Source organism: Coffea eugenioides, chromosome 3 (genome assembly GCF_003713205.1).
Source record: "Coffea eugenioides isolate CCC68of chromosome 3, Ceug_1.0, whole genome shotgun sequence".
NCBI classification, from domain to species: domain Eukaryota; kingdom Viridiplantae; phylum Streptophyta; class Magnoliopsida; order Gentianales; family Rubiaceae; genus Coffea; species Coffea eugenioides.
Genome location: NC_040037.1, coordinates 32,853,616 through 32,871,605, shown reverse-complemented (window position 1 = coordinate 32,871,605; position 17,990 = coordinate 32,853,616). Strand labels below are relative to the sequence as shown.

Genomic DNA, 17,990 nt, shown 5'->3' with positions numbered 1-17,990 from the left:
TCAATTTTCCTCGCTTTAAATTTCCAATTTTAATAAGTTTTATATGAAAATTTTGTTGTACATACAATACAATCTTTTTATTTTGAGAAACATATTAAAATATAGTAAAACATCCCAATCAAAAGCCATCTCATTTCCCAAAAGCCGTTCACGAGGCTCAAAGTAGTACAAGTACAAAAGTTAGCTAGGAAATGACCGGAATGAAAGCAAGCCCTAAAACATGCAAACAAGTACAAGGAGACTCGATAACGAGTCATAAACCAATGCCAAGTATGACCCCAATAGGGTTCCATAAACATATACAAACATTAAAGAAAACCAGAAATTTCGGACATGCAATTAACTTTGGCCCTGAAAAAAACAGGTTTTGACTTTACTTTGCGGTAATAGCACCAAATGCACTACGATTATCGGATGAGGGTGAAAGACCCACCATTTCGAAGCTAAAAGACAGGGCTACAACATCACAGAAGGTCACTCAACCCAGTTTTGAGTGCAAACAGGTCAAAAATGCAAGATACTTCATCAACAACGTAAAACAGATTCACCAAAACGTATTCTAGCGGAAACATCATAACTCAGGCTCTACAAGTCCAAATCCAGAAATTCCAAAACCAGTTGAAAGCTAAGAAACAGGGCTAAATTTCATCAAAAGGCCTCAACAACCAATTCGGAAGCAATTTTCAGCCAAAACAACCAATTACAGTCGCAAATCCCAATTTCGGGTAAACCAGAACAGCAATAGTAATTTCGACTTTTCTCACTCTACACTACTCCGATTGACCTGAAATTTTATAGGCACCTCTAAAATGTTCAGAGCCGACTCCCGACCCCGGTGTGCCAGCGAGGACGCTGGGTCTCCTAAGGGGGGTGGATTGTAACGATCCCACATCGGCTAGGGAGGAAGTCCTGGGGCTGCTTTAATAGCCTGTCGTGGTCTTTCCCACCTGACCGAGGCCTTTTGGAGGGGTGCTGGGCTTCTTGACCTGCGGGCTTGGGCTCTTCACTTGTTGTGGGTATAACCCCACCTCCAGGAACAAAACCCACGGCCCAATGGGGCGGTTAACTGTGGGACAATATTGGTCAGGGGCGTTAGAGTTGGTACCCCAGATAAACTGAAATATTAGAGATTTTTGCGGGATGTCTTGACTTGATTGGTACAAGAGGGAATGTCGAGGACGACATTCTTTTAAGGAGGGGAGTTTGTGACGCCCCGAAAAGAATGAGTGTGAGAACCCGAAAATTTTCTAATTTTCTAGGGTTTATTTTATTTAATCGCCCGCCTTTTCTACATTTTCTTTATGAGAAAAATTCCCTAGATAAAGTTTATGAGCAAATATAATTTTAAAATGATTTTTCTAGTATCGGTTAGTTTTTGAGAAATTAAGAGCGTATTTTGGACGTGGGACCCGCTAGTGCGGTAAATGCATTATATTTTTGACCACTTGTTGGCATTTTGTATTAAGTGATATTATTTTACAAAGTGTTAAGATATTTGTATTGGAGAGACAAAAAGATAAGTTTTAAACCTAAAGGTGACAAGTGTCACCATCTAATTTAATTTTGGACTTTGACCATTTGACTTTACCTTTACCTTTACCAAATAAATACAAAAAATTGATCAAAATAAGCTTCATTTTGCAAGCTTCTTGGCCGAATGTTGTTGCTCAAGAAAGAAAGAAAAGCTTCAACTTTCAACTTCCATTTCTTGCACAAATCTTGCAATCCAACCGATTAAACTTGAAAGTTTTCCATAAAACCTCTTAGTTTGGTGGTCTTGAGGTGTTTTGTAGAGTTGTTTGGAAAGCTAAGGTGACTAGTTGCTCTATCTCTTGTATTGCTAAGGTGAGTTGTGAAGGACCCCTCTCCTCCCTCTAATGATGCTTAATTTATGCTTAGTGGTGGTATAAGGTGCAACTTTATGGATTATATTGTGATTTTGGTTGAATTGGTGAAGTTTTATAATTTTTGGGGATTTTTCTATTTTCATATGAGTATGATTATGTGGTCATGTATGATGATTGGAAATGATGTTTAAGGACTCTATGAGGTGGAAAAAGTGGACAATTGCAATCAATTTCTGTTTTGGAAGAAATTTCAGAAAATTAGGTTTTGTGAAGGAACATTCTGCCCGAATTTTTAGTTCCTAGTTAGAGGCCGAATTGGCCTTGTCTTAAAACATGAAAGTTGTAGGGAATGATATTTTAGAGGTGCCTGCAAAAGTTCAGGTCAATTGGAGTAGCGTAGAGTGAGAAAAGTCGAAATTACTATTGCTGTTCTGGTTTTACCCGAATGTAAGAATTGCTTCTGTAATGGGTTGTTTTGGCTGGAATTTCTTCCGAATTGGTTGTTGAGGTCTTCTGATGAAATTTATCCCTGTTTCTTATCTTTCAGATGGTTTTGGAATTTCGGGATTTGGACTTGGATAGCCTGCTTTATGATGTTTCCGCTAGAATGCGTTCTGTGAATCTGTTTTTGTGATTCTGGTATGGTATCTTGCATTTTTGACCTGGTTACACTCGAAACTGGGTTGAGTGACCTTCTGAAATGTTGTAGCCCTGTCTTTTAGCTTCGAAACGGTGTATCTTGAACCTTCATCCGACAATCGTAGCGCCTTTGGTACCATTACCGCAAAATGACGTCCAAAACTGTTTTTCTGGTTTTGAGCTTAACTTTCATTTCCGGACTTTTCCCTAGCTTGACTTGTACTAGTACTACTTGGAGCTTGCTGAATGGCTATTGAATGAACTTGTTGTTGTGTGTGTACCTTTGGGTTGGAATGAGGAAATAATGAAGCCTTGATGGCTGGAAAAAGTAAAGAAAGATAAGAGGAAGTGCTGTCCGAATTTTGAAAGGACTTGTTTGCATTGAGTTTGTGAACTAAGACTTGGATTGAGCAAAGACTTGGATTTGAGCAAGGCAATGATATATGATGGATGATTCCTGAGCCATGGAGGTGAGTGACCCCAAACTATTGTTAAAGCTTCTTATGAAATGTTTCTTGCATTATTTACTCGACTGCATCTCATGCGTGCTTGCATGTGAATTCATGATATGATTTTGGCTTCAATGAGTTCTTGGGGAGTCTTGTGCTGGACACCAACGTCTCCACCTCTGTTTACTTGGAGCAAATGGCTCCGGAGCTCAAAAAGGGGCTCCCTCTTAATGTTAATGTTAATGTTAAATGTTCTATTTGAGCGTTGGGTGTTCAAGTGCTATGACTTCACTGGCTCACGAGAGCAATAAACGGACATTTGTTCTTTGAATCATGACATCATCGAAAGGATCGAAATGCAATATTGTGAAATATATTTGATTACTGATTTTATTGGTTACTCGCTGAGCTTCTAGCTCACCCCAAAAATGTTTTATTCCCCTCCACAGGGCTCGAGGCGAAGGAAACGTTTGTATTAAAGTTCTCCGTGTGAATGGTTGGTATCAAGGATCAGAGTGGCGCAGCGGAAGCGTGGACGCTTCGCTTTTGATATGTAATTATTGGAGAATTTGATGTATATTTGAGATTTATCTTGTAATTTATTTGGGGACTGTAGTGAACGACTGAGTCCCGGCGAGAGCTGGGCAGGCGGCCCGCCGAACCCTCTGGTTCGCCTTAAGGGGAGGTGGGGCTGTCACAGTGTACTTAGCCGATTTTGATTATTTGAATTAAATGAATGGTTTGGATGACTTTTGAATCAATTAAATGTGCAAAAGTATTGTCTTGGGAAGGGGTGAACTTTATCTCCCATTTCCAAGTAAAAACTGAAAAGTTATTATTCCATAGTTATACTACTTGCGCATATATTGTAAGTCAGGGGCGCACTTTACCGCATCAGGAAACTGGGCCCTAAAACCCATTGCCAGTCGACCTATTCGAGCCAGCACCGGGCTTGGTCGGGTTGGTTGGCAGCCTGGTTGACCCATGGGAGAGTTGTAGGCTTCCAGGTGTGTGAAATCATGGTCTCAAGTATTACCTTATAGTGTGGTGATTATTAAAATGAATACTGATTGAAGATGATTGTTTATTGTTTCAGAGGATATAACGGGTGATTGGCAGAGTGTGTGGTGATATTGAATTGATTCCCATAATGATCTCGTATCCTTTCAATGAATTGTGTTATTTTATTTCAAAAGTTTCTATTGAGACTTGAATTTTGTTTTGCTATTATAATACTGATATTGTGGTTGACAAATGATTGTTTTATTGTTGCTTCCTTGGAACCTCACTAAGTGAAAGTTCAACCCTTTAGTTTGTTTTTCTTACAAGATATGAGGGCAAAAGAAGTCAAGATAACGATAACTTGAATCTAAAGTCTCTATTTTGTATTTATTGTAGACAATCTTGTACTGTGAGAATTGGTGAGAAAATTTTTACTTTAATCATGTTGGTTCGTACATAAGTGTGAATGTTATGGTCAGATTGATGGAGTAAATGCTGCTTTGGGAGTGTATTGTAGTGAGTCCTAGCGAGAGTCAAACAGGCGGTCCACTAAACCCTAGGATATGCCTTAGGGTGAGGTAGGGCTATCACAAGTGGTATCAGAGCCAGGTTCGCATGGTGTCTGCATGGGGTGAATCTGGGCCAGTGGATTATAGTTCTGACTATACAAGGAACTACAAGGAACTAAATGCCACATTTGATAGCAGCCACATTTAGAGCCTATTGGACTAAGTGCCACATCAAGCGAGGGCCACCTCTAGAACTTGTGCGAGCCATCTCTAGAGTTCGAGCATGACCAAATGGACAGTCTGAATTTTGACAAGCTTTGCAAGGATGCAAAGTCTTAAAGGTGAAGGTTGAGGATGTGTCAATGGTAAAGGATTATCTAGATGTTTTTTCTGAGGAATTAGAATCATTGTCTCCTAAGAGAGAGATAGAATTTTAGGTTCAACTGATGCTTGAAGCAAATTCCATTTCTAAGACATCTTATCGCATGGCACTAGCTGACCTTAAGGAGTTTTTTGATCAACTACAAGGAGTTGTGGTATTTTCAGCAGGGATATTATCAATTATGAATTAAGATGGAATATGTACTTAAGACGACCTTTAATACAAGATATAGGTATTATGAGTTTGTAGTGATGCCCTTTGGAATAACTAATGCCTCGGTGTGATAGCCCCACCTCCCCCTAAGGCGTACCAAAGGGGTTAGTGGACTGCCTGCCCAGCTCTCGCCGGGACTCACTCACTCACTACAGTCCTCAAATAAATTACAATATAAATCTCAAATATACAGTAATGTTCCACAAATTCACATATCATAAGTGAAGCGATTCTATCTCAAAAGAAAGTACAAACTCAAATATACAAAGGTCCTCAGTTCTCACATAATTACAAGTACAATCGCAGTCTCAAATATTACACAAGATAAAACTAAAACGCCAACTGTACTGGAGATAATCCAACAAGTCACACAAAGAATTTAATACAAGCGCCTCCTTTGCCTCAAGCCCTGTGGAGGGAAAATAAAATATTTTTGGGGTGAGCTAGAAGCTCAGCGAATAACCAGTAAAATCCGTAATCAAATAAGTTTCAGAATAGTTCATTTCAATGATGTCATGAATCAGTAATCAAATGTATGTTTATTTCTCTTGTGAGCCAGTGAAATCCTTGTACTTAAACATCCAACGCTCAAATAGGTCCAGTAACAGTGAAACAGGAATAGGGAGCCATTTGTGCTCCAAATAAACAGTGAACAGTGGTGGAGACGTTGGTTCTAAGCACAAGACTTCCCAAGAACTCATTGAAGCCAAATCATGTCATGAACTCACATGCAAGCACACATGATATGCAATCGAGTAAATAATGCAAGAAACAGTTCATAAGTAGCTTTGGAAATAGTTTGGGGTCACTCACCAACCACAGCTCATAATCCTCATCCATCATAGACAGTTTCCTCGATCAAGTCCAAGCTCTTCATTCTACCAAGAATTAACCCAAACTCACAGCGATTAAACGTTCTCAAAGATTGGACAACACTTCCCCTTAAATTCCTTATTTTTCATCCTACAAGACATTACAAATCACATCTCAACTCAATCACAATTACACATACAAATCATAAGCTATTAAATACTCTTAATTAGGGTCACAACACCCTTCACATACAACCATTAGATAGCTCCATAATTAATCACAATAAAGCCCCAATTCGAAACCCTAGAACTGCAATTTACCCTTCAAACAGAAATTTTCCGCAACCCATCACAACTAATAGACACAAGCTTCATGTTATACCATATCAATCCATCATTTCAAGGCCAACCTATGATTATCATATAAAATCAGAAAAATCCCCAATAAATCAGAAATTGATCCCCATGAAATCATCCACAAAATAGCATATCTAACCTCTACAAACCACCAATTAACCATTATTAAAGCAAGAGAGAACTTTCTTCTCCAACTTACCTCAAAACTCAAGAAAGCTAGCCACTTATAGCTGCCCTTTCAAAGATCACTCCACCAAAAGTTTTAAACCTCCTAAACACACACTTGTATGGAGTGGTTTCCAAAACCATCGGTGAAATCTCAAGATTTGAGCAAAGATTGAAGCTAGAAAAATGAAGAACTTTCTCTCTTTTCTCTCTATGATGCACGGCCAAGAAGGAGTATGAAATGGAAGATATTTTAGCCAAAAAGCAAGATAAGAATGAAGAAAACAGCCAGTCAAACCAGGCTGCCGCCTGTGCCACGTCACAATCCGGCCGGAATCTGGCCGGATTTCCGGCTGGATTCCAGGCCGAATTCAAGGCAGAACGAAATCCCATTTTTTTTCAAAATGCACCAACAATCCAGCCGGAAATCCGGCCAATAACTGGCCAGATTTGCTGCCAGATTTGGTCCTCACCTTTTCCGCTAAAATTTTTCGTTTCTTTTCCTTTCGGGCGTCACACTCGGCAACATTATAGAATAGCATCATACTTTTTTAATTCAAATCTTTAAAATCCTACAGTGGGTTGTTGATCAAATTAGCAGTAGAATCACTTGACTCTTCAAATCTAGATAAGTTATCACTTAAATTCTCCAAATCTCTCACCATGTCAAGCATCCCATCATTCTCTATCTTGCCATTCTGTGTTGTTTGATTATCAAGGTTAGCATCCTTCATATCACTGATGTTACTGCTTCTAGGAATCTTTAATTCAGATTTCTCACTATAGTAAATCCACCTTGTAATAGTCTTTATCTATTCTTGGATATAATAAGTGGCTTTGAACCTTATCTTGACTTTTCATATAGTTATTCAAACAATTCTCACAAGGACAATGGATGTCGCATTCCTTGTCCATATGTTGTTGAATGAAATGCATGAATGAATTAACACCATTGACATGCTTGTTTGAGAATATTAGTAGATGGCTGATTTGAAATTTTCTTATTGCCACAGTTAATTCATTTCGTATGTATCCATAAATCTTTGAAAAATAAGTATCCATAAATTGAAGGGTTTGCTAAAGTGCAGGATATCTAGGTCTAAAACATTACATGTTGCAAGTTGCAACCTTCTAGGAGATGCAATATTAAAGTAGTGCAACTGTTGAACAGTTAATATTAGATTTAAATACACCACTGGAAATTTAGATCCAAATGATTAATGACAATGAACTTAACTCATGAATTGACTCTCTGATGGGAGATTTCATGCTTTTATTAATTGGTTACGTAATTAGAGACATTGGGTTAAGAGAATGTATTCTTGGGAGAATTGAATAATAAGAAGATGAAGGTAAAAGTGCACCGCATAAGTATGAGAAGCCAACTTGGATAACATGTGCCAAAATAAGGGCCTAGATTCAACTTGGTAGATAATTGTCAAAACCCCAAATATCATACCAATCAATGTTTTGAAAGGCATTTTTGGGATGAGTCTCAGGACAAATTTTAGGGCGAGACGAATCCCGAATATCCCGGACCATTTGAATGGGGCATAAGTGTTGTTGGACGTTTGCTCATCCCATCCTACGGGGAAGACGCTAGGGCATTTGGGCATTTGGCGTTTGGGGCGTTCAGGACATTTTTGTTTCTTTTTTTAAAAAACTTTTGGACTTCGGCTTTACTATTTTATTTTCTTGATCTTTGTTTGCTATCCCTGTTGTTGCTTAATAATTTTGAAGAATGATTTCATTTATTTTTTCTTTGGAAATAGTTTGGAAAAAATACAAAACAAAAGCATCCATGACTTTGTTTCCTATATTTTTTCTCTTTTCCTTGATTCTAAAATATAACTATTTATTGTTAACATAATTCTAGATAGCTAATGTATGAATTAAAGGTATGTTGTGGTTTTACTTGTTAGACACTAATAATATTTTTATAATTTTCTTAATTTTATCAATTTTTTGTATTTATTAGTAATATACATACATATATATATGTATGAATATTGTAATTTGTAGTATTATTGTATATTTTATTTTATATATTTAAAAAATCAAAATTTGTGACACTTACGCCCTACGTTTCGGAGGTGGAACTAACCATGAATAATAAGAAACACAGCTAAAATTCACAAAATTGTCCACTCACTCGAGGTGTCCATAGAAGACCAAAATCTTATATAGCCATAGTGGCAGTAAAAATGTTACTTTTAGAATAGCAAGAAATTTACATCCCGGAAGTGATGGTAATAATAGTCTAACACTTTTAAGTTCGCAACTTGGTGTTAAAAAAACTAGGAAATCGTATTTAAAGTGGCCACTACTTTCGCCTCAGAAAGTATATGAGTTTTTGGTAAAATTCAGCTTATATACTTGTGACGACCCCACCTCTTCCTAGGGTGTACCCTAGGGTTTAGCGGACCATCAGCCCAATTCTCGCCAAGACTCACTCACTCACGTCAAGAAAATAGGGTGCAACCTCAATAATGAAGAAAATAACAGTTCCCAAGTTTGGAACGTACAAATACATTCATTTCTATCTCAAACATCCATACAATCCCAAATATATCAAAAGATTTAAGTTCTCAATACATTCAACCCTAATCGAGCGACTAGCGCAAGTACAATCGCAAACGTTCAAAAATTAGACTATGCTAGCCTGTACCAGTCTCACGCCTTCGCTCATATCCCCTGTAAGGAAAACAAAACTAAAGGAATGAGCTAAAAGCCCAGTGAGGTTTTCAAACAAGAAATCAGGTATAGAAACCAAGGAAATGTTACATTTAGCAATTTGCATATTTTGCACAGTAATATCCAGTCATTCAAGAAATAAACACTCAATCATTCGAAGGATATGTGCTCACTTGGAACCATTCATTCAAGTCATTCATTCATTCATTCACCAATCATTTTCCTTATCCCTCCGACATTAGAAAACATTTGCAAGTAAAAACTCCTCCAGTGTTCTTGACATTCATTCATTGATTTCATTTCCTATCACTAGCCAATTCACTGGCCAGTTCTCCACCAACCTTCGTTGTCATACTCGAGTATACCAAAACACTATACCAGGGTCACCAATCACTCGACCGAATCCGCTTCTGGCTCGAGTCGACTGGCAACAAAGGGCAAAGGCCCAATTTAGCCAAAAGGCTTACATTCATGTACAAGTAGCATTCAATCATTGAAAATCAACTTTGGCTTGGGTCGAGTGTGATAAAGTACATACTCGCCCATCGAAAATCCATTTAGCAATCCTTAGAAAGCATTTAACATTCAAGCAAACATTCACCAATAGTCACATAGTCACTTATTGTACAAACACACAATGGAACACTCACCCGTCTAAGCCAAAATAACGTCAAAAGTTTTCTTCCGGATTATGCCCTTGATCACCGACAAACCCTAAGAATAACCAATCCCAAATTGAAATGAGCAAATGTAATTTAAGATCCAACCAACCCTAAAATCAAACCTTACATCTTACTAATATTCACAAGAGCAAGTAACAGAAATTTGGGCAGCATGCCCTTTGTATTTCGCTATTTTCCAGCCATTTATGGCTTCATTATTTTTCTCAATTCAGCCCCAAAACCTCACACAAATAATCTTACCACAATAGCCTTTCAATAGGCTCAATGTCATTCAATTACAAAATAATGCTAGCAAATTGACCAGAAATAATGTTTAAAACAAATAACAAAATAACAGGTTTGATGTCTCTTAGCGTTTCGGTCACAACCGAAGCTACGCTTATCAGATTGGGGTACACTTTATACCATTTTCAAGCTAAGACAAAGGGTTACAACTTTTATGAAGACAACTCAAGCCATTTCACAATTGATCTAGGTCGAATTTGCAGATTATAGAACTAGAATTTCATTGTCGGTCTGGTTATAAGCACTGGATTTAAATGGAAATAACTCAAACTACAAAATTCCGATTGAGACATTTTTAGATGCGTTGGAAAGCTAAAACATAGGGCTAAAATTTTCATGTTTTGGTCAAATACTGATTTGATACGGATCAAAGTGAAAAATGAAGCCAAACATGTGAAATCTCAAAACTGTCCGCGAAAATGAACATTTGGCATCAGGGGTATTTTAGTCATTTCACATCCTACAGGGCTCCAATTGAGTTTAAATTTTACAGGAAGCTTTATGACACCATTTGCTACAACTTTCATGTTTTGAACTAAGCCTAATTTGGCCTCTAACATGGAAGAATGAAGCTGGTCAGAAGCAGGGCAGTTTAATCCTAAAGCTGGCAATTTGATGAATTCAAAGTTTAAAATTCTTATTCATGTCTTGAACCACTACTCCAACTCCCTATCGAAGCTTAGTAACATCATATGCTATATAATCAACAAGAACACAAATGAACAACTCAAACCCTAACTCAAAAATCCACCATATCCATCAAAACTACTTAAATAACTATCATTAGCCAAGAGTATGAGTTGCTAGCCAAACTTAAACAAGATTAAGGGAGAGAAATAGGAAGGACACCCATAATACCTCACAAAGATGCTTGCAAGAGAAATCCACCACCTTTCCTTTCCAAACTTTAGCACACAAAACTTCCTAATTTCCTAAGTAAGTGTTTAATCGGTTTGGATTTTAGATTTTCATTCAAACTAAGCTAAAACTCAAGATGGGAATGAAGTTTTCTTCTCTCTTTTTTTCTTCCTTAAGTTTGGCCACCATAGGAGGATAATGAAGGAAGAATGAAGTCCAAGAAAGATAAGAAGCTAAGACTTGAGTTGGGTCAAAGATAGTTGGATGACTTCCAAGTGTCACCACAAGATCATTTCTCAAATTTTTTCCTTTTCCCTTGGTTTATAGTCAATAATTTTGGCCCTCTTGAGCTGAGAGACTAATATTTATGCACTAATAACAACGATATTAAGTTAATAAAGTGGTGTGTTCAATCGGTAGCGAACGGTACACGTCGGTTCAACCCGATTTTCCTTAAATCACGTGTACTAGTGTTTTAATGTATGATTCACTAATTTATTATTATTACTTCTAATCACACACTTTCTCTTATCTAAAACTCACTTTTAATCACCAAATTGAGTACACACTCCTCACCAATTAATTACACTACCAAAATACACGGAAACCCTAATTTACCCGAACGATGAAAGTAAAGGGGAAAACTCTTAATTCTATGATTTATTGCAACTATGGAGAAGGTAAATGAGTAGTAAAGCTATTATAAAGTAATTTATTCAAAATAAAAGGGAATTTTAAGAAAACAAGAAGAATTTTGCGAGTCCTCACAATACTCCAACTAAGGGAAACTTGAATACCCTAAATAACCTTAGTTCAATTCAACCAAGAATCACCACTCAAGTTCTGATTTCACTCGCTTAACTCATGAAAGAAAAATTGGGCAGCATTACCTTTTTGTTTACCCATTTTTTCAGCCATTTAAGGCTACATGTTTTTCTTCAAATCACCACAAGTAAACATATAAAGATGGTTCTTAATCTAGGCCAAAAACCATCCAATTGCAACTCATTTCTAGCAAATAATCATCCAATATCAAAGTTGAAAATTTCTCAACAAAGCTGAAATTTTCTCTTTTAAAGCTAAAAAGTCACAATTATGCCACTAACCACCTCACAAATTCCATATCCAAGCTCCATACCAACATAATATAGTTGAACAACAAAAATCAAGGCTAAAATGGCAAAACCCTAGCTGAAATTTCACTAATCTACACCAAAACTAGAATATCATCCATAATATTTCAAGATTCAAGGCATCTATACCATATTTGGCAAGAATAAGGAAGAGAAAGGAAGTTGATGAACTTATAGCTTCCAACCTTCTTGAGAAGTGAAGAACCAAACTATTTCTTCCAAGAAACTCTCCATTCCAAGCTTTGATCTCAACTCAAACAAGGCAAAATCAAGATTGGAAGGAAAGTTTTCTTCTCTCTTTTTTTCTCTCCTTGCTCGCGGCCAACATGAAGAAATAATGGGAGAAATTTAGCCAAAATGAAAGATAAGAAGGAAAGAATTGTCTTGGTCAAACACCTCTTTGATTGCCAACACTTGGCAATCAAGATTCTTTCTTTTTTTTTCTTTTCTCACCTTTTCTTTGGTCAAAGATTTTGTCTGGATTAGAGGTTAATTTAGGGCTGATTAGATGAAATAAAACAAGAAGATTAGGGTAAGAATGTAGTGGTCAAGTGGTGTACTCAATCGGTAACAAACGGTGCACGCCGGTTCAAGCCTATTTTTCTTAACTCTCTTGTACTTGTGTTTTAACTTATGATTCACTAACTTATTATTAGCACTTCTAATCACACACTTCCTCTTACCTAATACTCACTCTTATGCACCAAATTTAGTACACACATCTCACCAAGTAATCACACTACCAAAATGCGCAAAAACTCTAATTTACCCTAACTATAAAAGTAAAAGTAAAACTCTCGATTATATTATTTAGTACAACTATTGAGGAGTAAATTAGTAGTAAATAAATTATAAATTAACTTATTCAAAATAAAAGAGAATTTTTAAGAAAATATGAAGAATTTTGCAAGTCTTCACAAGAACGATGTAAGATTATGCCCCCCTTTTGATTGTTGCAAAAAAATCGGACATTCGTCCATCCCGAAGTTTTTGATTTCTAAATGCGTGGTGTTCACATCACTAGTTTTTAGAGATTGTGACACAAGCTTGGTTACTGCCGGTGAATGGCCGGCCGCTCCGGAGGTTGCTTTTAAAAATGAAAAATGTGAAGTTCGCGTTGAGTACCTGGAACAAAGAGGTCTTTGGTAATGTAGCGGACAAAGTCAAAGAGGCTGAGGAAGTAGTTCGATTGCGGGAACTGACACTGGAAGAGGAGCAATCAGAGAGTAACCAAATTAAATTGAACCAAACCCAGGCACTGTTGACACGAGAATTATGTAAGGAGTCTGATTTTTTGAAGCAAAAGGCCAAGCTCAGGTGGCTTCGGGAGGGAGATGCAAATACTAAGTTTTTCCATGCTACGGTGAGGCAGCGAAAGGCAAGACTGTTTATTCATCGGATAAAAAGGCAGGATGGAAGCTAGGAGGAATATCTTAGTCATATAAAAGATATGGCAGAACAATTCTTCTCCACAATGTTTTCGGCAACAGAGTCTTCAAAATTTTGGGGTGGAATCTAGATTGTTAAAACGTATCCCTAAATTGGCAAGGGAACAAGATAATATGACATTACAAGGGGTTTCAAATGGAGAAGAGGTAAAAAATATCATTTTTTCTATGGATGGGGACTCTGCGCCTGGACCGGATGTTTTACTGGCATGTTTTTTAAGGCGGTTTGGGGAATTGTGGGGGAGGATGTAGTTTCTGCGGTTCAGGATTTTTTTGTTGGGGCAAGTTTGCCAGTGGAGTATACGTCCACTCTTCTTGCACTTATCCCCAAGGTTACGAATCCATCTTCCTTTTCAGATTTCAAACCTATTAGATTGTGCAACTTTATCAACAAGATTATCTCCAAATTATTGACATCTCGATTGGAAGGGATATTAGTTAAGATTATCTCTCCCTAACAAAGTGCTTTTGTTAAGGGCAGACTAACATCTGATAATGTTCTATAGGCCCAGGAGATGATTTTCGCCATTAGTAAGAAGGTCCGTGATTCTAATGTGGCCTTAAAACTGGACATGGCCAAGGCATATGATAAAGTCACTTGGGTCTTCTTAACTTCAGTGTTACGTGCGTTTGGTTTCGGAGAAATATTCATTGACATGGTTTGGCGTTTAGTCTCTAATTGCCATTTCTCGGTCCTTGTCAATGGCCAGCCCTGTGGTTTTTTTAAATCAGCCCGTGGTTTCAGACAAGGGGGCCCCCTCTCACCAGCTTTGTTCATTATTGCAGCGGAAGTACTATCGCGGGGTTTAAATGCACTACTTGATGAACCACATTTTATCCCATTTTTGGTCGACAGGAAGACTGATCCAGTTACTCATCTAGCATATGTAGATGATATTAGTATTTTCTCTCGAGGTGATACGCGATCTCTTTGGTGCATGATGCAAGTCCTTCAAAAGTATCAGGGCTGTTCGAGCCAGTTGGTTAATAAAAGTAAAAGTTGCTTCTTTACCTCCACTGAGTTCCTCCCATCTAGGCATTCAATGGTGGCCAGGTTAATGGGATTCTCATTTAAGGCCTTCTCAGTTAAGTATTTGGGATGCCCATTATTTTTAGGGAGGAAAGTTAGTTCTCTATTTTCGGGTCTGATTGACTCTATTGCAAGTAGGATAAGAGGCTAGTCGACGAAGTGGCTCTCTTTTGGAGGGTGTTTGGTTCTAATTAAATCCATCCTACTCTCGATGCCAGTGCATCTTCTTTCTATCCTGGATCCCCCTAAAGGAGTGATTAATTAGATTCATAGGATGCTTGAAAATTTCCTATGGGGGTCCATAGAGGGTAAGGAGAGGCGACATTGGATTCCGTGGTCAAGATTATGTCAGCCATTGGAGGACAGGGGATTGGCATTGAGGTCACTTCATACAACGGTTCAAGCATTTTCTTGTAAGCTATGGTGGATATTTTGAAAGGGAGGGTCCTTGTGGTTAGACTTCATGATGGCACGGTATTGCAAAGGCTCTCACCCGAATCAGGTGCATGTGTCTTCTTATGCATCAACTTTGTGGAAGAGAATGCTTCGAGTAAGAACGTTGGTTGAGCATCATGCAATGTGGGATTTGGCAGCAGGGAAGATATCCTTTTGGTGGGATAATTGGTTAAGGGATGACCCTCTTGCATGGCGTTTCCCTCATATTACTGGAGATGAAGCAGTGGCGAAGTATTGGTTGGAGGATGGTTGGGATTTTGGGATGTTAAGTAAAGTGCTCCCAAATGATACTTTGAAGAGAATTGATTCGCAGTTTTATTGTTGGAAACAGGGTTCCCAAGATGTTATGCTCTGGTCTGAAATGCAGTCTAGGAACTTTAGACTGAGTTCCGTTGTCTAGCTTATTACCCCAGCTTCGAGCATGTATAGGTGAAAGGTCTACCGCTGAAATTTCATGCTTGGTATGGCGTTTATTACTCTTTAAAATTCTGACTTCGAATGTATTATCTAAATTTAATGTCCACGGCTCTTCACGTTGCTACTGTTGCAGTAATCATAATTTGGACACATTTCATCATATCTTCTCTTTATGGGATACCCCAGCAAGGATCTAAAAGGTGTTTGAAATGCCATTCGAGTTCTCCTTCACAGGAAAGCTGGTTCATGACCGGTGCATGTGCTGGTGGCTCAGTACCTCAATACATTGGATGGTAAGATGGGTGTTACGTGTGGTACCGGCGGTGGTTTTATGGCATCTGTGGTGTGCGAGATATGTGTTTGTGTATGAGAGGCAAAGTCTGTCAGTTAGAGTTCTTTCAAAAAGGATTTTGGGTGACTTACAAGATTTACTTATTTCTCAGTTTCCAAATCTTCAACGGAATTCTATTGGTGGAGGTTGTTCACAATATTAGTAAGGTCACTCTGCCCATACATGCACAGTATGTTCATTGGACTCGACCACCGGTGGGAGGTTACAAACTCAATTTTGATGGTTCGCGTAAGGAGAAGTATTAAGCAGGAGGAGGAGGGATGCTAAGGAACTCTGAAGGACGGATGATTTTCGCCTTTTCTGAGTCTTGTGGGAGGGTGACCTCACTGCAAGCTGAAGCTAGGGCATTGTGTAGGGGACTTCAAATGTGTGGGTTACTAGGTTATGCTCCAACTATAGTTGAGGGCGATTCTAAAGTCCTAATTGATGCAATCCAGTGGTATGGCAGTGTCCCGAAAGCTATGCTCCCAGTAATCCATCATATCCACCAGGTTTCTGTTGCCGGGATTTCACATCAACATATTTATCGGGAAGGAAATGCTGTTGCAGACGTGTTGGCATCCTATGGTTGTGACTCTAATGGGTTTAGCTTATTCCTCTCGTTCCAGTCCTTGCCAAAGTCTCTCAGAGGTCTCTACAATGTTGATCGGCTAGGAGCTGGAAGTTTTAGATTTTTCAGACGGCCACATAGGGCTAGTTGATAGGTGAGGGGTGACAATGCTAATTTTACTCCAAATAAATGGGTAACCAAGCCCGCCCGCCAGCATGATTGGCGGTTTCCTAAAAAAAAGTGTGTAGAGTTTCTGATTTTATGGTTTAATGGGTTTTTTCTGTAGCACAGGGGGCATGAAAGGAACATGAGAGCATGGTCCTCCCTTTGTCATTATAGTAGGTTACAAGGGATCCTACATTCATATGTCCTTAAGCTAAATTAATTAGGCAGAAAAAATACAAATTTTGTTGCATTCGTTGACTAATAGAGGTCTAATATTGCGGGTTTGTGTGGTGAATAATTGAACCTGCAATTTAGATTAAAAAAATAGTATCAAATGATAGTTTTATTATGAAAAGATTGGATATAAATCAATTAACAATACTGCCACTATTTGGTTTGTTAATGCAGGGCATCCATGCTCATTATTTTCAATTAAGATGTAGCATGGTGGTAGAATTCAAGGGAATAAATATATGAGCAATGTTGGTAGGGAAATAGACTATTTTGATCTCTTTGATAGAAATAGGATGTCAATGCATGAGATTAACACCATGGTGAAAAAGTGTGGCTACAACAATGAAGTCATATTCTACTATTAGCTTGATTCAAGAAGTGATATAAACCACAGATTAAAGGAACTCTAAACTGATGAGCGTATTAAAGAGTTCTGTAGCTGGGTGGAGCAGTTCAAGTAGATGGAAGTGATATGTGACCATGTGCCACAAGACAAGGTGTGAGAACCCTCACTTAAAAATATAAGTTCTCCTAAATTACTTGCATTGCCCTAAGACTCAATAAATTATAGCATTTCCTTGTGTTGCATTGCATTGCTTTTCTATATGAATTGTAATAACTCCTTGAATTGGTATCATTTTATTTCACTATATGCACTGAGACCAAATACCCTTTTAATTGTGTTTGAGACCTTATGTGAAAGTTTAAGGGTGCTAATTAGACATTTGAAACACTTGGAGGATAGAAACATTATTTGGCAAAGTTTAAGGGAAGGAATGGCCAAGATTGGGCCAAGTGTCTATGCCCCAACCACTCAAACAAATTGACCAAGAAAATTAGCATTTTAAAACCTTTTTGGCTCCATTTTTCCTCCTTGTTGGCCGGCTCTCTTAAGCTCCAAAGAGAGAAGAAAAAAAATCCATTTTCTTGCTTGAAATCATAGCTTGGACTTTTAGGAAAAACCAAAAGAGAAGGAACTTTAGTTAGTTGAGTAAACTATCTTCAAGGCTTGTTTGTGATTCAAGATTAGAACTCTTGCTTTGGTGGACTTTTGGGTGATTCGAGCTTCATTTAAGAAAGGTGAATGATCCTTAAACCTTACCTTTATTGTTTAATATCAAGTGTTTAAGAGATTGATGACAAACTAGAAGTTGAATTGATGTTGTTTGTGGTTAAACTCCTTGAGCTAAGTAAGTGGAAGTAAGGTTGGATGTATGGCATGCCATATGTTTGATTCTTTGCCTAAGCTTTGTTTGTGGTTTTTCTTGATGTATTAGCATGTTATGAACCCTCTTAAAGTTAGAGATAAC

General features: G+C 38.0%; 1 protein-coding gene across 1 annotated transcript; it reads left to right on the top strand.

Annotated features, from left to right (window-relative positions):
• Window positions 1-15,991: 15,991 nt before the first annotated feature.
• LOC113766432 lies at window positions 15,992-16,432 on the top strand. The gene has a single exon (XM_027310625.1). It carries the CDS (start codon window positions 15,992-15,994, stop codon window positions 16,430-16,432), a length of 441 nt encoding a protein of 146 aa, XP_027166426.1.
• The last annotated feature ends 1,558 nt before the right edge of the window (window positions 16,433-17,990 follow it).

Bases quoted from the DNA above. Each gene is read 5' to 3' on its own strand.
- LOC113766432 (XM_027310625.1), top strand. From the start codon at position 15,992: ATGCTAAGGAACTCTGAAGGACGGATGATTTTCGCCTTTTCTGAGTCT.